This window comes from Paramormyrops kingsleyae, chromosome 16 (assembly GCF_048594095.1).
Source record: "Paramormyrops kingsleyae isolate MSU_618 chromosome 16, PKINGS_0.4, whole genome shotgun sequence".
Lineage (NCBI taxonomy): Eukaryota > Metazoa > Chordata > Actinopteri > Osteoglossiformes > Mormyridae > Paramormyrops > Paramormyrops kingsleyae.
This window is the reverse complement of record NC_132812.1, coordinates 24,336,924-24,354,344: the sequence shown is the minus strand read 5'-3', so window position 1 is coordinate 24,354,344 and position 17,421 is coordinate 24,336,924. Positions and strand designations below refer to the sequence as shown.

Sequence of the window (17,421 nt, the reverse complement as noted above, 5' to 3'; positions counted from 1 at the left end):
CTGCTACATGTGTGTGCGTCCTCGCCCCCCCCCCATTCCACTCAAACGGGGCTCCACGTCACCACCTGAGTCAGCAGGGTGCTGTGTGTGTCTGTGTCTCTGTCGGTCTGTGTCTCTGTCGGTCTGTGTCTCTGTCGGTCTGTGTCTCTGTCGGTCTGTGTCTCTGTCTGTCTGTGTCTCTGTCGGTCTGTGTCTCTGTCTGTCTGTGTCTCTGTCTGTCTGTGTCTCTGTCTGTATGTGTCTCTGTCTGTATGTGTCTCTGTCTGTATGTGTGTTTGTAACAGACGAGGTCTGATCCACACCCAGTCCCAGCCAAACTGGGGCCAAATCACAGGCCTGTAAACCGCGGGGGGTAATTGCAGGCCAGCGCCCTGTAAAACCTGCTCTTTAATTCCTCCCTGCTTGGATCTTTTCTCTCCCCCTGTACTCTCTCCCTCTCTCTGTCCATATCTCTCTCTCTCTCTCTTTCCTTCTCTTTCTCTCTCTGGAGGAAATAAAGTTTGTGGCGGAACAGAGTAGCAGGAAGCCGAACGGCGGGCGAGGGAGGAAAGGGGGGTACAGACTGTCCCAGCAGCCCCCCCCCATTGCAAGGCCGGCCCCCGCCTCCCTGTACTGACCTTTCTGCCAAGTGAGATAAGTGTAGCTGTGATGGTTATCTCTACCCTCCCTGCTGAAGGTCTGTCTGACAGCCTTGCATGTTCCCACACGGTAGCTGGGTTTGGCTGTGATGAGGGGGGGGGGGGGGTAGCATTTGCACTTAGCACCAGAGTGAGGATCTCACTGTTTGTTAGCCTCAATTTTTCCCTAAACCAAGAGGTGCAGATTGACTAAAAGCTCCCAGTTCCCAGATGCCCCACTATGACATCACAAGCCTTCTGTGATTGGAGCCTTTAGGTCATGTGACTGCATGTCATGTGATTTCGCGGGATGGCGATGACCGGCTGTGGACCTGTTTTAATTCAGTAGTTTAATGCTCCCTGCACAAGGTGTGGTCCACAGGAGCCCAGAGTGTGGGAGTCACGGGTCGCAGTTTGGTGGGGCTAGCGGCCCGGTCCCGATTCGGAGGCCTGATGACCCTCCAGGAAAACGAGCGGGACGACTTGTAAAGCGGAGGGGATTACCTCGAGAAGCTTTAAGGGGATTAGAGGATAGTCTGGGCAGTTTTAAGGTTACACATGGTGGGATCGCGGCGTTGGGCCTCGCGGAGCGTGAAAAACCCCTTTCATGACATCGCTGAGAGCGCCGCCTTGTCCTCCGCTGGAGGGAACACCATCGGAGCGTTTATATGAGCCACGGGGAGGATTTCCAATGCAGCCAGGCTGAGGGGGGGCAGGCTGTACCTCCGAGGGTCTGGCCCATCTCCCCTCTGTGCCTCCGTGTTTGTGTAGCAGTGTCGCCATAAGTTTCCATCCCATAAATCACGGGTGGGGAGGAGAAAAAGCTCACGGGGCAGCAGCAGCCGTCCCCTCGGTGCGTGCCTCGATTATGACGTCACACGGGCACGGGGTGGGCTGCCCTCCCCGGCCAGACACTTCAGGCAGAGATGCTGTGGTTTTTGGGGGTCTGCCTTGGCACGTGGCCCCCCTCGGAGGCGGCGTGAGCAGCAGTGGCCACCGGAGGGCGCTGTCTGACCTCTGACGCGCTGCGCTCGCGTTTCTGCACATCGTCGTCGTTTTTGATCCAACACCGCAATAGTGCATCTCTGGCTGCATGTCTAAAAGATGACACTGTGAGGCAGATCTGTTCATACTATGGGGGGGGGGGGCACATTTCCCTGGTGGGGTGTGAAGGAATTTCAGGGAGGGTGTAGATCAGAATCAGAATCAGAATGCTTTTTATTAGCCAAGTATGTTTCCATACAAGGAATTTGCCTTGGTGGGGCTTTTAGAAGACGTTACGAGAATGAGCTGAGGGGGAAATAAGAGAACTGTGAGGGAGGTTTCAGGTAGAAGGAAATCGCAATTAATCTGTGAAAATATAAAAACATAATATAAATACATTCTATACCTGTACCTTATACATGTGTTTGTGACCATTTAAAATAATTAAAAAGTGTGAAACAGACAAACAGACCACAGAACAACATAGTGAAAGTGTGCAGTGGGAAGGTTTCTCAGTTAATGCTGCACAGGCTACTTGGAGGAACCTTGGGGAAATTTCTAGCCTCTATTAGTATTAAAAGAAAACAAATAAAATGAATGAAAACAGAAAATATGTCTAGGCTTGGGGACAAGTCTGGAATAAGGTTTTATTTCAGTTATTGTGAATAGAAAGGTGACGTTTATCTGTGTGTGTGTGTGTGTGTGTGTGTGTGGGGGGGGGAGAGATCAGGGCAAATATATTAGCCATGGGAGGGTCCATGCAGTGAAGCCTTTGCGTGCTCTTCGCCCCCCAGTGCCGTTCCGGGGACCTGGTGGGGATGTAAATGGCTGTCTGACTTTTACCAGTTTGCCTTCTCTTTCCTGGCATCAGGAACCTCTGTCCATTAAGTGACCTCTTTAGGTGGGAATTGGTGGCTGTTAATCATTAGCAGAATTTTGTCAGGCTTCGAACCCACTGAACTGGGGACGAGTGTCCAATCAAGCCAGGAAAAATACTACAACAGTGTTTCAGTTCTCTTCTGTTAGTGCGTCAGAACCTTTCATTATTTATAATCATTATTATTTGCCTGCTAGCAGCGTTTATGAAGTGCTTTGTGCATGTGCTTTGATGTATTTTCACTGTTCTTTATCAGTATAAATTAAATTGGTATGAAAACCCCACCGAAAACTTGGCTGAGCCATTTTAGCTCTGATTCCTTAACCACGATGCCCCCTGCTGGCCGGTGGTCAGTCTGAGATTAGATACAGTGATGGGGAGCCGCTAATGGGACCTGGTTTGTTTCAGATGGAGCAGTTTTCTGACGAGGAACTGGACCATGCTGCTGAAGAAGACAGTGACAAGGAGGACCAGGACCTGGACAAGATGTTCGGGGCGTGGCTGGGAGAGCTGGATAAGCTGACCAAGGTGGGTGGAGCGTGGTAATGTCCTGGGGTCATGTGACTGGCCAGCGTGGGCCGGCAAGCTTCTCTGCTGCCTCCTCTAACAGCTTCCTTGTCTTCCGTGCCTCCAGAGCCTTGATGACGGAAAGCCGGAAAAAGTCCACAAGCCGCCCCTCATCCAAGATACCAACCTGGCCAACTTCTCCTACCGCTTCTCTATGTACAACATCAACGGTGAGCCCGTCCCCCCCCCTGCCCTGCCGTACTGCCGTCCCCCACCGGTCGCTGTGGTGCCCACACCACGCCCCTCTGACTCCAGGATCAGTCCGGAGCTCTGTGTCACTGCTGTGCCACTTTCCTGACATTAGGGGTTCCCAACCTACCAGTGGGCCAGTTTACGTACCAGTAAAATGGGCATCTGGGGCTGGGAGTAAAAATTACTCTGGGGCTGTGTTTGTTGATCATTACGGGATGCAGCATCTTATTTTTCGGTACAGGGTGATCCGGTAATATATGGGACAGCCGCATTTCTACCCCCATCCTTTCACAGCCCATGGAACAGGGCTTGGAGACCCCGACCTTACATTATGTGTCTTGTGTAGTATTGCTTATCTGTTTTTATCAGACTGTGTAAATGGAGCTGGGCGGTTGGCGGGTCCCAGGGCCACAGACTGACATGCCCGTCTGTCTCGGCAGAGGCGCTGAGCCAGGGGGAGCCCGTGGACCTGGACGCCCTCATGGCCGACCTGTGCTCCATCGAGCAGGAGCTGAGCACCATCGGCAAGCCAAGCGGGGGCTCGGTGCGACTCACCCTTCCGGGGGACGTCAAGGGCCACCAGAGGGCGCCGGTGAGCCGGGGCGGAGGGGGCAGCAGCGGGGGCAGCGCCAGCAGCAGCACTAGGGTGTCCCCAGCCTCCACGCTGCGGGCGGGCAGCAGCCACGGCCGACCGCTGGCCTCCAAGCTCTCCCTGGACGACATCACGGCGCAGCTGGAACGTGCCTCGCTCAGCATGGACGAGGCGGCCTGCCAGAGCCCATCCTCCTCAGCGCTGCCCTCCTCCTCCTCCTCCCCCGCCTCCTCTTACTCCTCGTCCACCATGCACCGCCCCCCTCAGTCTGTGCGGCACCACCGGCGCACGGGCTCGGCCGGCGCCGTCAGCGACCATGAGATCCGGTGCATCAGCCGTTCCTCCCGCTCCAGCATCAATTCGGCCTCCGCCTCCAGCGTGGACTCGTTGGACATTGAGAAGACGGCCCGGCCCGGCGAGGTGGATGGGCTCCAGCGGCCCGATCCCCAGGGGCAGGGCCAGACCAGCTCCGAGGTACGGCCCCCTCCCCGAAAGCCTGTTCCCCCCCCACCCTCAGGGCCGGCCTGCCCTCCTCTGTGTAGCTTCCACTAAACTCGACCGATTCCCTCCACAGATCTGCGGTCCTTCCCATCCGGGGTCAGTGTTAAGTTCGATTTGAAGTTTGTTTTCTCACTTTGCAGTTTGCTCCTCACTTTTGCCCTGTGTCTGTCTAACCATTTGCAGTGGTTTGGCTCCCCAGTGGTTAAAGGAGAGCTGGTGCAGGTTCCAGGTGCACGATACTGAGAGCATGTAGACAGATTCCCATAAGACAGAGAAGTAGGAACTTCTAGCTGGGCCTCAGGTTCCAGATGTGTCAGATGGACCTGAAGCCGTGACCATAACAAACTCCGCCATCTCCAGCTAAAGATTTTCTCTCTTAATTTATCAGTATGACAGTGGGGAACACAGACACACAGGCACACACACACAGACACACAGCTGGATTTCAGCAGAGTTACACATGAGAGGGAGAGATGGGAGGTGTGAATGGGGGGGGTGTTTTGCTTGGGGATGAGTCAGAGCTCAGTGCTATAGGCCCCTGGGGTGTGAAGTCCTGCTGTGTGTGTGTTACTCGTGCTGACAGCACGCGTGTCCCCTGCGGGCCCTCAGAGTGTCAACTCCCCGCCCCTCCCCACTCGTCCCAGTGCCTATAGCATCGCGTCTCTCCACCCCTCACGCGCCTGGGGCTCGCAGAACCTCCAGATTTCAGGCCTGCGTGTGCAAACCCCCCCCCCCCCATCCCCTCCCATCAGAGCCACTGGCCAGCTGCCGGGGGGGGCGAAGCCTGTAGATTAATCGGGTTGGACACATTCTTTGACCCAGATTACGGCTCAGACCGGCTGCAAATCCGTCCCAGTAATGCGCGGCACAATCAGACCCACAGAGTTTGGGCTGATGATTGAAATCAGGCCTCTTTCTCTCCAGCATGATTCATCAGAAAACACATTTGGCCTGAATCAGTGAGTCGTGCCATAGCACAGCTAAGCTGATGTTGTAGATTAATGCTGATGCGTCAGTCATTTCCAGCCCTGATAAAGGAGTCAAACGCGACAGTGTGTGACGAATAGCCAGGCCTCGGTGGTGCGTCGTGCGGGTGACATCGCGTTTGTGCGCCTTCTGGAGCCGTTTCCCCTACGGTTTTGACGCGGAGTGCTGCTGTGGGTGTGGTTTCACGTGCGGGTGGGAATGAAGGATCAGGGTGAACACAGGCTTGCACGCACAGAGTTAATCGCTTAGGATGCAAATGCTGCGTTCAAATTCCCATCAGACTGCTATTTGGAACAAACACGAATCGCAGTGACGCCATGTTGATCTCCTGTCACTAATCTGTTTGTGTTTTTTTTCCTGATGAGAAGCAGCCGCCCCGTATCTCCTTTTGTTTCGTCACCACACACAATCACAGGAAGCCACATCTGCATGAAACACCATCCGTCCGTCATTCATAGCTACATATCGGGCAGAGTGTCAGAGAGCCTAGAGTCTATCGCACAGAATACGGGGATGGGGGCATCCTGGACAGGTTGATGAAACACTTTTTTTTACTATGAAGTTACACGCTACTAATAGAATATAAGCACCATTTTGCTTGTGGTAGTTTTACTTACTCAAAAATGTTCGGAGGGCAGAAGGAAATGTGATTGGTTGAGAGAGAGAACCAATCAGATTGTAGTGGAGGTGGGTCCAAGCAAATAGGGGAGGCAGGACCAACTAATCAAATGTCTTGGTCCCGCCTCCTCTACAATCTAATTATCTCTCTGAACCAATCATTTTTCCTTCTGCCCTCAGAACATTTTTGTGTAAGTAAAACTCCCATGAGCCACCAGTTTGGCTGTGCTGTGAGGTTACAGCCATTCTGTCTGTGTCTACTGAATAAGGCACGTGTGCTGCAATGCTGCGGGTGACACAGGGTCGCTGCTTGAAAGGAGGACTGGGGCTCCTGTGATCTTCTGCACAGCATTAATGTATCTGCTGCCATCTGTGAGAATTGTTTCCAAAAATGCACCCAATGTCCACCGATGTCCACACTGACGTTTCTCATTTCTTCTCCCCCTCTTTCTTCTGCACCAAGCACTCCTATCTGGACAGGGAAACCTCCCTCATTCTGAAAAGCATTGCAGGAAAGCCTTCTCATTTGCTGACAAAGGTGACGCCCTCTCTGCCTGCTCCGCCCCCTGCCTGCCTGCCTGCCTGCCTGTCAGTGATTGGCCCTTGCTTATACAGGCGCCTCATAACCACACCCTCTTTGTGCCTGAGACTCCGCCCCCTCTCTTGAAGCGACCTTATTCTGATTCTGATAAATAGAAAATCAGAAGTAAATGGTAAATAGTGAAAAACCTACCTGTGACATTGTGGTAGTTTTTCTTCCATCTTTTATATAACGGGCAGGTCCTGCTGACAGAAAGAGGGCTGGTCTTCTCCGCCTTGGCGCTTTTGTGAATCAGTCCCTAACTCTGTCCCCTTCCTCTCTTGGGCCCCCCGGCCCCTCTTTTTCTACGCACCCTCGGAGACCATACCTTGGGACCCCTCTCCCCGTTTGAGGTGTCCCCCTGTTGTCATGGATATAAACTGACAAACTAGAAGAGAATGTGACCCATTTGTGAAATGTTCCGGAATGCTTCCGGGGCTTCCCGTGTGTCGCCGGAACCGGAATGTACCCTGAACTTGTGCCCACGGGGAGACCGCCGCACGGAAGCATGACGGAGCATGCGATATCAGCGCTGACCCGCGTCAGCATGCAATGTCAGTGCTGAGGCGCGATTGCATGGGCTGGACCTGCGTGTATTCTGACGATGCATGATGTTTGTAAATGCGGTGGCGGATATGCGGGCATGCGATTTGGAACTTGGGTTTGCATTGGGGGGGTTGGGTGAATAGCTTTTTGAATAGGGGTTGGACAGGGTTACTGTGGTGTTTTGAATAGGGTTGGGGGAGTTTAAATGGGATTGCTGGGGTGTTTGGACAGGGTGAGTGGAGTTTTCACACGGTGGGATGAGTTTGAATGGGGGGGGAGTGTGTTTAATTGGGGTTTATAGACTGCCGGATCATTCAGAATGAATCGCTGGTTATTTTCATCTCTGGAAGCTAAACTGAGAAGCCACTCACCCGGTGAATGTTCTGCTTTTTTGGGAGGAAAACGTGGTCCTGTGTGCCTTCTGTGCAGCATTTCTGTGGGTGCAACCAAGCTGACACCTCAGATGGCACCTTTATGGGTTTAGGGTTAGGGTTAGGGTTAGGCTTAGGCACCCTACCAGACCTCCAGACCTTTCTCTTTGAGGGGCCTGTGTGCTTTCTTTTTTTTTTTTTTTTTTGTATGAGCTCTCTCTGAGGCGTCAGCACAGACACATCCTGCCGCTCGGCCCGTTTGCCTGCAGATCACGTGTCCTCAGCCCGTCCGTCCTGGACCTGCACGAGTCACAGCGGAGCGGCAGGCATGTGTGACGTGGGCAAATCTTTTTGGTGACGTGGAGTTGAAGGTCAGGGATTCGGGTGAACTCCAGACCGCTCCACATGAATACACTTACTCCAGTTTTGCGTAAAAATGTCATATTATGCAGGAATAGGGCGTCACTGCGGAGCGGGAAGGGTCCCATTCACCACGGAACTGGTCCTTCCTGGCCTGGCCCCCCCCCACTGTGACTAAACCACGCCATCATACCCTCACCCCATGTGCCCCTAGTCCAGACAGGATCCCAGACCCCTAATTCCCTAATTCGGGCCGTGATTGGTTTACTCTGCACCCATGTGGCAGTGACCATGGTGACCGGCGGGATGACTGTCTGCATAGAGTCGGCCTGTCACCATCGGCACTCCCCTCGGAGGCCCCGAGCTTAACAGAGAGCCTGGTAAACCCAGCAGCCTCTCCGTCTGTAAGGACGTGAGTCATTGGCTGTCATTCTGGCCAATCAGGACAGGATTTTAGTTGGGGGGGGGGGGGGGGGGGGTTCTCAAGCACGACTGTGGCTTCTGCAATTAATTTGCGACCTAGCAGGGTCTGGGTGGATTAACCAGCTAGGTGGCGCCGTCGAACCCCCTTATCAGAATGTCCGATAAGGCAGATAGCCAGGGTGTCCATATGGCTGCGGCCAGGAAGGCCGTCTTACACCCTCCTCGGCCATGCTGTCGAGGGGGCAGCGCAGACACAAGTTCCCAAGTGGGATATCTGTGCGCAGCTGCAGACTTGCCCTGCAGGGAATCTGTCTGCGCAGCTGGTAACACGGACAGGAGCATGTCGGCACCTTTGCCAGCAAAAACACCTTCCTGTCTCTTAATTGGTTGATGCCTTTATGGCTGTTGCTATGGCACCCGTGCGGAGGGGCAGCCGGGAAAGGAGGGGCGGAGGTTTATGAGGAGGCTCTGACTCCCCTGCCTCCGCCCACCTCCCCCCCCACCACCCTCACCCACCATTTGAAAACAGCCCAGCGTCTGCATGCAGCTTGGGGTGAAAGATGCAGCGTGTAATGAGAGTGAGATGCAGGGGTGACCACTCTGCCCCTCCCCCATTGCCCGATTAGTGGAGGGAGGGGGATTACTGCCTGATTTGCCTGTTTCCAAGGATGTGCAACTGTTTATGGTAGGATAGAGAGAGTGAGGCGGGGGGGGAGAGAGAGAGATTGCCCTCCACTCCCCAGCCAAGCTCCCTGTCTGTGTCTGGCAGAAGTGGGGCTTGACAGCAGAGTCGTCCCCATTCTTCGTGTCACGTCTGGCCGGCACGGAGTGCCACTCTCACCCCGCACGCGGGCCGCTCCGTCGGGTCCAGCCACCACGCCGCCCCCTACGGGAGCGTGCGCCCCGCTGGATGGCCAGAGGCCCAGATTTTTTTGTTTCTTTCTTTGGACTGATTTGGATTCTCAGAACGTTTTTTCATCTTGCATCATGCGGCCCTGTGTTTTTTCATTTAATTTTTTTAAATCTGTACAAAAGAAAGTCAGGCCCCCTGGGAGGGAGAATTTCTTCTTATATGGGGGGGAGCTCTGACTGACCTGCCTATATGGTATGTCTTTTTTTGCTGTATTTATTTTTTTTTAAATCAGAACCCAGAGCGGCATTTGGTCTAATCCAGCGTGGAGAATCCTGAAAGCATTGGGAGAATCCAAGTTGGACCACGGGGGTGCAGCGTCTCTGAAAGGACATCACATGCTAGAATCGAAATACTGGTTCCCCCCCCCATTATTAAAGAGTGGGGTGTTTTTTTCATTGGGCTGTATATAAGGAGGCCCTGCAGGGTTGGTGGGACAGTGGAGAGACCATGACATCCTGCTGGAGGAGCCAGGTAGGCGGTGGACGGGGCCACAAGGCACTCTGTCGAAGACAGATTCCCTCTAGGGGGCGCTGAGCTCTGTTTGGCCTGAGGGTACCTTGGAGAGGGCAGAGTAGGGGGGGAGCGTGTCCCTGGGGATCCATCCATGGCATCTTCCTTCACTAATGGTCTGGTGTGTCTGTAGGAGGAACAGGCCGCCAAGCTAAAGGCCGAGAAAATCCGAGTGGCTCTGGAGAAGATCAAGGAGGCGCAGGTGAAGAAGGTAAGAGCAGCCGCTCGTGGCCCCGCCCACGTGGAGTCACACGGGGCAGGCGAGTGACAGGAAGCGGCGTCATTACCCACAATCCACGGGGTGTCTCTGCGTGAGGTGCTGGGTGTTTGGAAATAGGGGCATATTGAGCCTGTTTGCTTTATTCGGTGGTGCTTCTGCGTTCACAAGGTTGAGTTTCAGAAGACAGAAGTAGACAAAGTACCCAAGACACTGGGAGGGTTTCTAAAATGCACATGGGATGGCTTTGGAGATCGAGTGTGAATCGCTTAAGTTCACGTAGGACAGGTAATATTGTGGTTAGAGACTTGTTGCTGGTTGATGTCCCAGGAGGACTCTTCTGTTGTACCTTTGTAGGACCTCTTTGTCTTCTGTAAAATGATCGCCTGCTTGAATGCTTTGGATTAAAGTGTCTGATAAGCATCTGCGTATATGAGGGACTCTGAGCGACAAGGCGACTTTTCTGGGTCAGTGTGACAGTGTGAGCTTCCCCAGGGCCCGATTACTCAGCCGCCCGGCCTGAGACCCTGTCCCGCTCTCTCTCCTGCTGTAATCACAGACCTTCCACGGTTTGTGTCCCAGATTTGAGAAACATCAGGGATTAAGAGTGTGGAGCCATGACCGCTCTGTCCCAGGCCTCGTGCTGAAACATAAGAGTGGCAGGGTGGAAGAAATCCCACGTGCCAGCTGACCAGAGCATGTGAGCGGAGCGGAGCGTGAGCGAGGAGCGGAGCGGGCGGAATTTGGTCAGAGCGCGGAGCGGGTTTTCTAATTAAGGCTGGAGCGGTCGCTTTGTCTCGCTCCAATTTCGCTCCGATACGGCTCACACTACAATTCTGAGGCGTGCCCAAATCTACCCAGAATTCATCTGTACAATTATCAAGACTGTTACACAAATTGGCCGAGATGGAATTCGCAAAGTATTTCACAAAGAAAACTGATAAATCATACAAGTGTACTATTCTTATCAAACGTTTAGATGACAAGAATGTACAGCAAGAACAACAATGTGGTGAAACTGTTTCATTGAGTAAAGATTCACTTTGGAATCACTTTTCTCAGAAACTTGAGTGTGCTACGCGAACAAGCGGAAGCCAGAGCAAAACGCGTGCAAGTTTTATATGGTTGTAGCATATCAAGTCTATAAAGTAAATTAAAGTATAAAAGCCTATAAAGTAAATATTGGTAATAAATATTGCTTAAAAATAAATAGCCTATTTTCTGTTCTGACTGGCAATGTTGCCGTTGCTCATATTTCTTTATGACATAAGGCTTCGGTTTAAGGTGACATTTGTTAGGCATGCAGATTATTTGTTCCTCTTTTAAATTGGAGCGAGCGTGGAGCGATTTGACTGGAGCGGGAGGACATTTTAGTGGAGCGAGGAGCGGTGTTGAGCGGAGCGGCTTAGTGCGAATTAGAGCGGAGGAGCGGGCGGAGCCAACAGCCTCGTGAGCGAGGAGCGGAAATTCTCACCGCTCCGCTCCGCTCACATGCTCTGCAGCTGACCCTGAAATCGCTCTAAGGACCCCTGGCATGGGTGTCCTGTAAATTGCCCGTTCTTCATATTCTGCCTGGATGACGGGGGAGGTGGGATACAACTGGACAGGGAGAGGAAACTCTGATTAACACTCCTATCTAGATGCCCCCTGTGCCAAGATCTCCCTTCCTCCACCTCTGTTCCCTCCTTACTAGGCCCCTTCCCAGCATACCATACAGTCACAGTGGGAGAGTCATCTAGCCAATCGCATTGCTTGTTTGAGTCAGACCTCAGTGTGATTACCTCATGCTTGCAGTTAGCCAGTTCACGCACCTGCTCATTTGCTTAAGCAGTTAATATTCATACAGAGGTGTGACAGTTTTTATCGCACTATAATCTATAATAGACGCCGGTCCATTTCTGTCAGTGAAATTAAATTCCAGTGTGATGAGTCCTTTTAAAATATTTTTGTTTCCATAAATGCAGATGTTGTGCACCCATGTCAGTCCATCCACTTATCCAGTGCAGGCGGGGGCGGGGCCTTCCCCCCCCATGTCAGTCCATCCACTTATCCAGTGCAGGCGGGGGCGGGGCCTTCCCCCCCCATGTCAGTCCATCCACTTATCCAGTGCAGGCGGGGGGGCCCGGGGCCTTCCCCCCCCATGTCAGTCCATCCACTTATCCAGTGCAGACGGGGGGGCCCGGGGCCTTCCCCCCCCATGTCAGTCCATCCACTTATCCAGTGCAGGTGGGGGCGGGGCCTTCCCCCCCCCATGTCAGTCCATCCACTTATCCAGCAGGCAGGGGGGCCCGGGGTCTTCCCCCCCCATGTCCGTCCATCCAGTTATCCAGTGCAGGCAGGGGGGCCCTGAGCCTTCCCCCCCCAAGTCCGTCCATCCAGTTATCCAGTGCAGGCGGGCAACTTCCACAGGAAGTACAGGCCACAGAACTCACAGTAACACACAATGGGCAGTTTGGGATAGCCGTTCACTTGACTACATATTTTTGCACTGCAGAGTACCCACATAAAACATGCAAGTTCTGCATTCGGAGCAGGGGTGAGATTCGAACCCCTGACCCTTGCAATGTCAGGCTGCAGCGCTGCTCTATTACCCTCTCTGCTGCCCTCTGTGTATTGAATAGTTAAGTGTGTTATTGACACTATATAAGAGGAACCTTTGTGGGCGAGTAGATGCCAAACACTCGATTACATTCTGACACCCTGAGACTTTTCTAATATCAGCATCTTCTCTGAGCGGATGACGGTGCTGTTCTCTCAGGAGATTTGGCCCATTTTGTAGTTGGCACTGTAGTGAATCGTTTCCAGATGTTCAGACATGCCTCTGCGTACCTTTTATCAGTTTAGGTAACTGTCACATTTGTCCCCAAACTCCCCAGCTGGTGATCCGGGTGCACATGTCAGACGAGAGTTCCAAGACCATGATGGTGGACGAGCGCCAGACCGTCCGGCAGGTTCTGGACAACCTGCTGGATAAGTCCCACTGTGGCTACAGCCCAGACTGGTCGCTGGTGGAGACCATTGGCGAGCTGCAGATGGGTGAGTGTGGAGCGGCTGACCATCTGGCGACTGCACGGGGAACATGCAGTGACCACACAGTGACCACGCAGTGACTCATCAGATTAAACTGTTGGCACAATGGCAGGCTTGCAGGGGCTGGGATAGTTACTCTTCATAACCTATTGCTGGGTAGATTCAAGTCAAGCACTTGTACACGTCTGATAAGAAACTTTGAAAGAATGTATTGCATTCTCCTGACCGGGGGGGGGCAATTGAGAGGGTGTTAAAAATCAGTCCCCCCCCCCATCACCCCCGCTGAGCCGGAATTGCACAGAATGGCCATTTATGTGTCTCCCAGCTCATCACACCACAGTGAAGACCCTGTTTCACCCCCCCCTCCCTTTTTATTTAGGCTATTCATCTGCAAACAGTGCTCCCATCCATGGGGGTCACCCCAGCACAGATTAGCATTAAAAATGAATGACCCCCCCCCCCCATCAGTGCCATTCACAGGCTATCAACAGGATTACTGACGATTATACTTGCACTCATCTGGGGGGGGGGGGGGGGGGGTCGTATTTCATTCCCTTCCGGAGGTTTCTGGATTGGGGGGTGCCCTTACAGACGCCATGACGATGGGGTCAGTGGGAGGAAACTGAGACCCTCGGGGTTGGATGGTGGCTTCATGCTGCTCCCCTGAAAGGGGGTGTACACCAGCCGACGGGGCGGGGGGGCCATCAGCCAGACCGCAGGACTGGCCTGAGGTGCCATATCCTCCTGGCTGGACTGTGACACCGGTTCTGGATTTTGTGTCGTGACACTATTAATCTGAACTATGAGAGAAATCAGATTACATGATGTTGTTAAATAACAAGAATCTCTGCGGTGTGCCGTGTTTTCGGGGTGAATTATCAGTAAAGTGCAGTCCGATAACATGACAGGATCTCAGCGTGTGAGATTCATCGCATACGACATGTCATCATGTAATCCCGGCCTCCGTGCGCCATTGTCTGTGCACCACACGGGGGTGTGGAACCCGGTCCCCCTGACCCCCTGCTCATTTGGCAGCCCTCCTGCACACAGGAGGTCCTTCTGCCTCAGATCTTGTTTGGTTTGAAGCCTTTCGCTACGCCGTACTTCTTATGTGCAGCTGGCTCTGTAGGGGCTAGATTAGTACCCAGAAGGATAATGATGGTGCCGATGAGCCCAATGAAGACGTTTGCGAGCAGCTATACTGTAATCATTCAGATCATTCTATACTGTAATCATTCAGATCATTCTATACTGTAATCATTCAGATCATTCTATACTGTAATCATTCAGATCATTCTATACTGTAATCATTCAGGTGTGCTCACATTTTCCCCCTCGCTGCTGAAGGGATTTGGCTGTCATTAACACAGCGCCCCCTGGAGGCAGAGACACACCATTGGAAGTTGGTATTACGTGCTACAGTTTTGTTGATGCTGGGCTGCACTGTGGCCCGACCGTTTAGTGCCCTGTGGTCCTGTGTGCTGCTGACCTCCCAGTAACCGCTCCGCTGTGCCTTGTGTGTCCTACTGCACTGTTATTACGTTATATTTTTAATCTTCATGTCCACCCCCCCACCCCCCCGCCCCTTGCCTGCGTGTTATAAAATAGCTTTACTAGTGTTGTAATTAGCAGTCATCCACACAGCACCCTCCAGAATGATGGGGGAGGGGGGCTGAATTCCAATGGCAGGGGGAGGAGGGGGTTACATTAACCCCAGCGCCTTTGCACTGCCCCGAATCCCCAAAGTCCGTGTCGAGGCGGTTCTGAAGCTGACCCAGGTTATGAGGGGACCGAACACCAGGGTCAGCGTAGTTTGGGCCTGCAGTAAAACTGCCAGCCAGGAATTTGGGGGGGGGGGGGCAGGGTTTCAGTGGCTCAGTGGATGGTCCGTTTGTTTATATAGGCAAAGGAGCTTTTTTCCCCATTTAAAGCAGTAGACTTGTGAGGCTGTCTTGTGTAGGGGATGGAACCATGTATCACAGAGATGGGCAGGAGGTTTATTTGGATAAAAGCGGGGCGTTTACTGGGGTTAATGGTGACTCTGTAGGGATGGGACAGACTACATACATCAAAGAGACTGAGAGGAAACAGCAGAGCCTGAAAAGAAAATTACAGGGTCCAGCAGCAGGCCTTGAGTGGCCTTTTGGTTGAATCACTGGGGGTGGAAAAAACAACAAACTCATTTGTAAACGTTTCTGGGAAAGAGGATCAGGTGGAACTAATCGGCAGGTGTGACCCTGGTCACATGACTGAAGGCCACACCCCCAGAACCTGTTGTTAGTGCAGAAACTTATAGAATTACGTCAAACAAGCTACTTTGCATGCTGGGGGGCACTAAGGAGCAGCATTTTACTATACACTTGCCGTGGCTCATAGGAGTTTTACATGCATTAAAAAGTTTCTGAGGGCAGAACGAAAAATTATTGGTTTAGATAGATATCCAATCAGATTGTAGAGGAGGTGGGTCCAAACAGCTGGTGGAGGTAGGACCAACCAATCAGATGTCTTGTTACTGCCTTCTGTAGTTGCTGACGCTAAAACCCCCACGAGCCTTGCCGTGACTATCCTCGCCGCAAGGCAAACGGTTCTCGTCTCTCCCTCAGAGCGGATCTTCGAGGACCACGAGAACTTGGTGGAGAACCTGCTGAACTGGACCCGGGACAGCATGAACAAGCTGATGTTCATCGAGCGCATCGAGAAGTACGCGCTCTTCAAGAACCCTCAGGTGAGGCCGCCGGGAGGAGAGAGAAGAGGGGGCCCCCTGCTGGACCTTCCAGTGCGTCATCTTCTTGCCTGAAGGGGCATGAGGTTGCCGCAGTGACATCGGTGATGGTGTGGCGTCCCTGCCGCATTCGCTCCTTTTGTTCCCGTCTGTCTGACACGCTGTCATTCAGCATGACGGCGGCTGTGGGGCGAGAAGCTCTCCGATTGGCTGCACCGGCGAGACGAGTGACTCGGAGCCTGTGGTACGATACTCACTGTCTTCGATGCCTCCTGTCTCGTAGAACTACCTGCTGGGGAGGAGAGAGACCTGTGAGATGGCGGACAGGAACAAGGAGGCGCTGCTGGAGGTATGAGAGTGACGGCGGCGGAGGGGAGCTCGGAGGGAGCGAGCTGCCGGGCGGCCGATGATTCTCCGCCTGTGTCCGCCCTGTAGGAGTGCTTCGGGGGCAACTCTGTGTCAGTTCCAGAGATGGAGGGGGTGCTCTGGCTCAAAGAGGATGGGAAGAAGTCCTGGAAGAAGCGTTACTTCCTGCTACGCGCCTCCGGAATCTACTTTGTGCCGAAGGGCAAAGCCAAGGTGAGGCCCATCAGACACACACACACACACACACACACACACGTGTATACAGGGACACGCATGAGATGCATCCTTCATCTGTGCATGAGCACATCATGAGTCACATAGTAGTAGAGTATCACTGCTTGCTGCTCTCTCTCTCTCTCTCTCTGTCTTTCTCTCGTTCTCTCTCTGCATTACTGGATGCTTTGGGTCCCTGGAGACCCCCTCAGGACAGATGTGTCCCCACACCCCAGACTGACCTGGGGTTACTGGACAGTAGGGCAGCACGTTCGCTAGGGAACCAGTCGGCGAATGAATCCCCCACTCTGGAATTTCCTGTTTATAGATGTAATGATACGGGGCTCCGTAGATCCGGGCCAGCCCGCCTCTGGCTCCGCGTCCCGGGATGTAAGCTCTAGGCCCAGCTGGTCACCTTCTCAGTGTCCCCGTGATGACAGATGACACATTGGACAGGGTTGGTGTGATGCTGGTGTGCAGGATGTGTCCAGGGCCTCCTCTAAAGGTGGTTCACACCCTGCACTTCTGTGTGCCGACCAGTATGGGGCGCCATAGAGCACAAAAAAAAGCTGTCACAGCACAGGAGGCTCACAGTGTCACAAAGCCATCATGAGAGGTTTCCCACCGCTCTGGGCAAGGACACAAAACAGGACACACAAAACGGTAACTTAGCACGGAATACCGTCAACATTACAGAAACACTTGGGGTAACCCAAGCAGGCAGCCTATGGGTTGAGGAAGAGGGCGGTGTGTTACCTCAGGGCTTTTATACCTATGATGCTGCTCCTTAACCTCAACATGTCCAAGAACCCCGAAGCACTTTAGCGAAGTTGTGTGACAAGATGGATGCCGGACTCTCTTGAGGGTGTCTGCATACTGACACATGGATGCTCGGTACAGCCAAGCACTGCGTGAGCTGAAGTCCTCAGGCTCTGAGTGCCCGGCGACATACGCTTCATTGGCTCTGCTATTGCACACTTCCTGTTTTCTCCAAGCGGTCGTGTCTGATTCAGTTTAGCTCCACCTAGTGGACAAGTGAGGCTTGTCAGCATATGTTGGCCATTGTTCAGCCCAGGGGTTTTTAATGTCTAATAAACCAAGGACTAACAACTGAAAATAGACGAAATAGGCACCCACTCCCACAAACTAGGAACTAAGGATCAGGAGGGACTTAAATTCTTCTTCTGGGGGGGGTATCATTCCGATCTGCGTGGGGGGGGGGGGGGGTCGGGGTG

The 17,421-nt window shown here is 53.1% G+C and overlaps 1 protein-coding gene across 5 annotated transcripts in view; it reads left to right on the top strand.

Annotated features, from left to right (window-relative positions):
- LOC111858346 (ras-associated and pleckstrin homology domains-containing protein 1-like) overlaps nt 1-17,421 on the top strand; it is a 48,714-nt gene that overhangs the window by 23,482 nt on the left and 7,811 nt on the right. For 4 of the 5 annotated variants that reach the window (XM_023840029.2, XM_023840030.2, XM_023840028.2 and 1 more), the window contains 9 exons: nt 2,887-3,006; nt 3,113-3,215; nt 3,678-4,303; nt 6,399-6,473; nt 9,772-9,849; nt 12,732-12,891; nt 15,489-15,610; nt 15,891-15,956; nt 16,043-16,186. In XM_023840029.2, coding sequence (XP_023695797.2) covers nt 2,887-3,006; nt 3,113-3,215; nt 3,678-4,303; nt 6,399-6,473; nt 9,772-9,849; nt 12,732-12,891; nt 15,489-15,610; nt 15,891-15,956; nt 16,043-16,186 — 1,494 coding nt within the window. The remainder of the gene's footprint in view (nt 1-2,886; nt 3,007-3,112; nt 3,216-3,677; nt 4,304-6,398; nt 6,474-9,771; nt 9,850-12,731; nt 12,892-15,488; nt 15,611-15,890; nt 15,957-16,042; nt 16,187-17,421) is intronic. The other variant, XM_023840032.2, reaches the window with a different exon arrangement.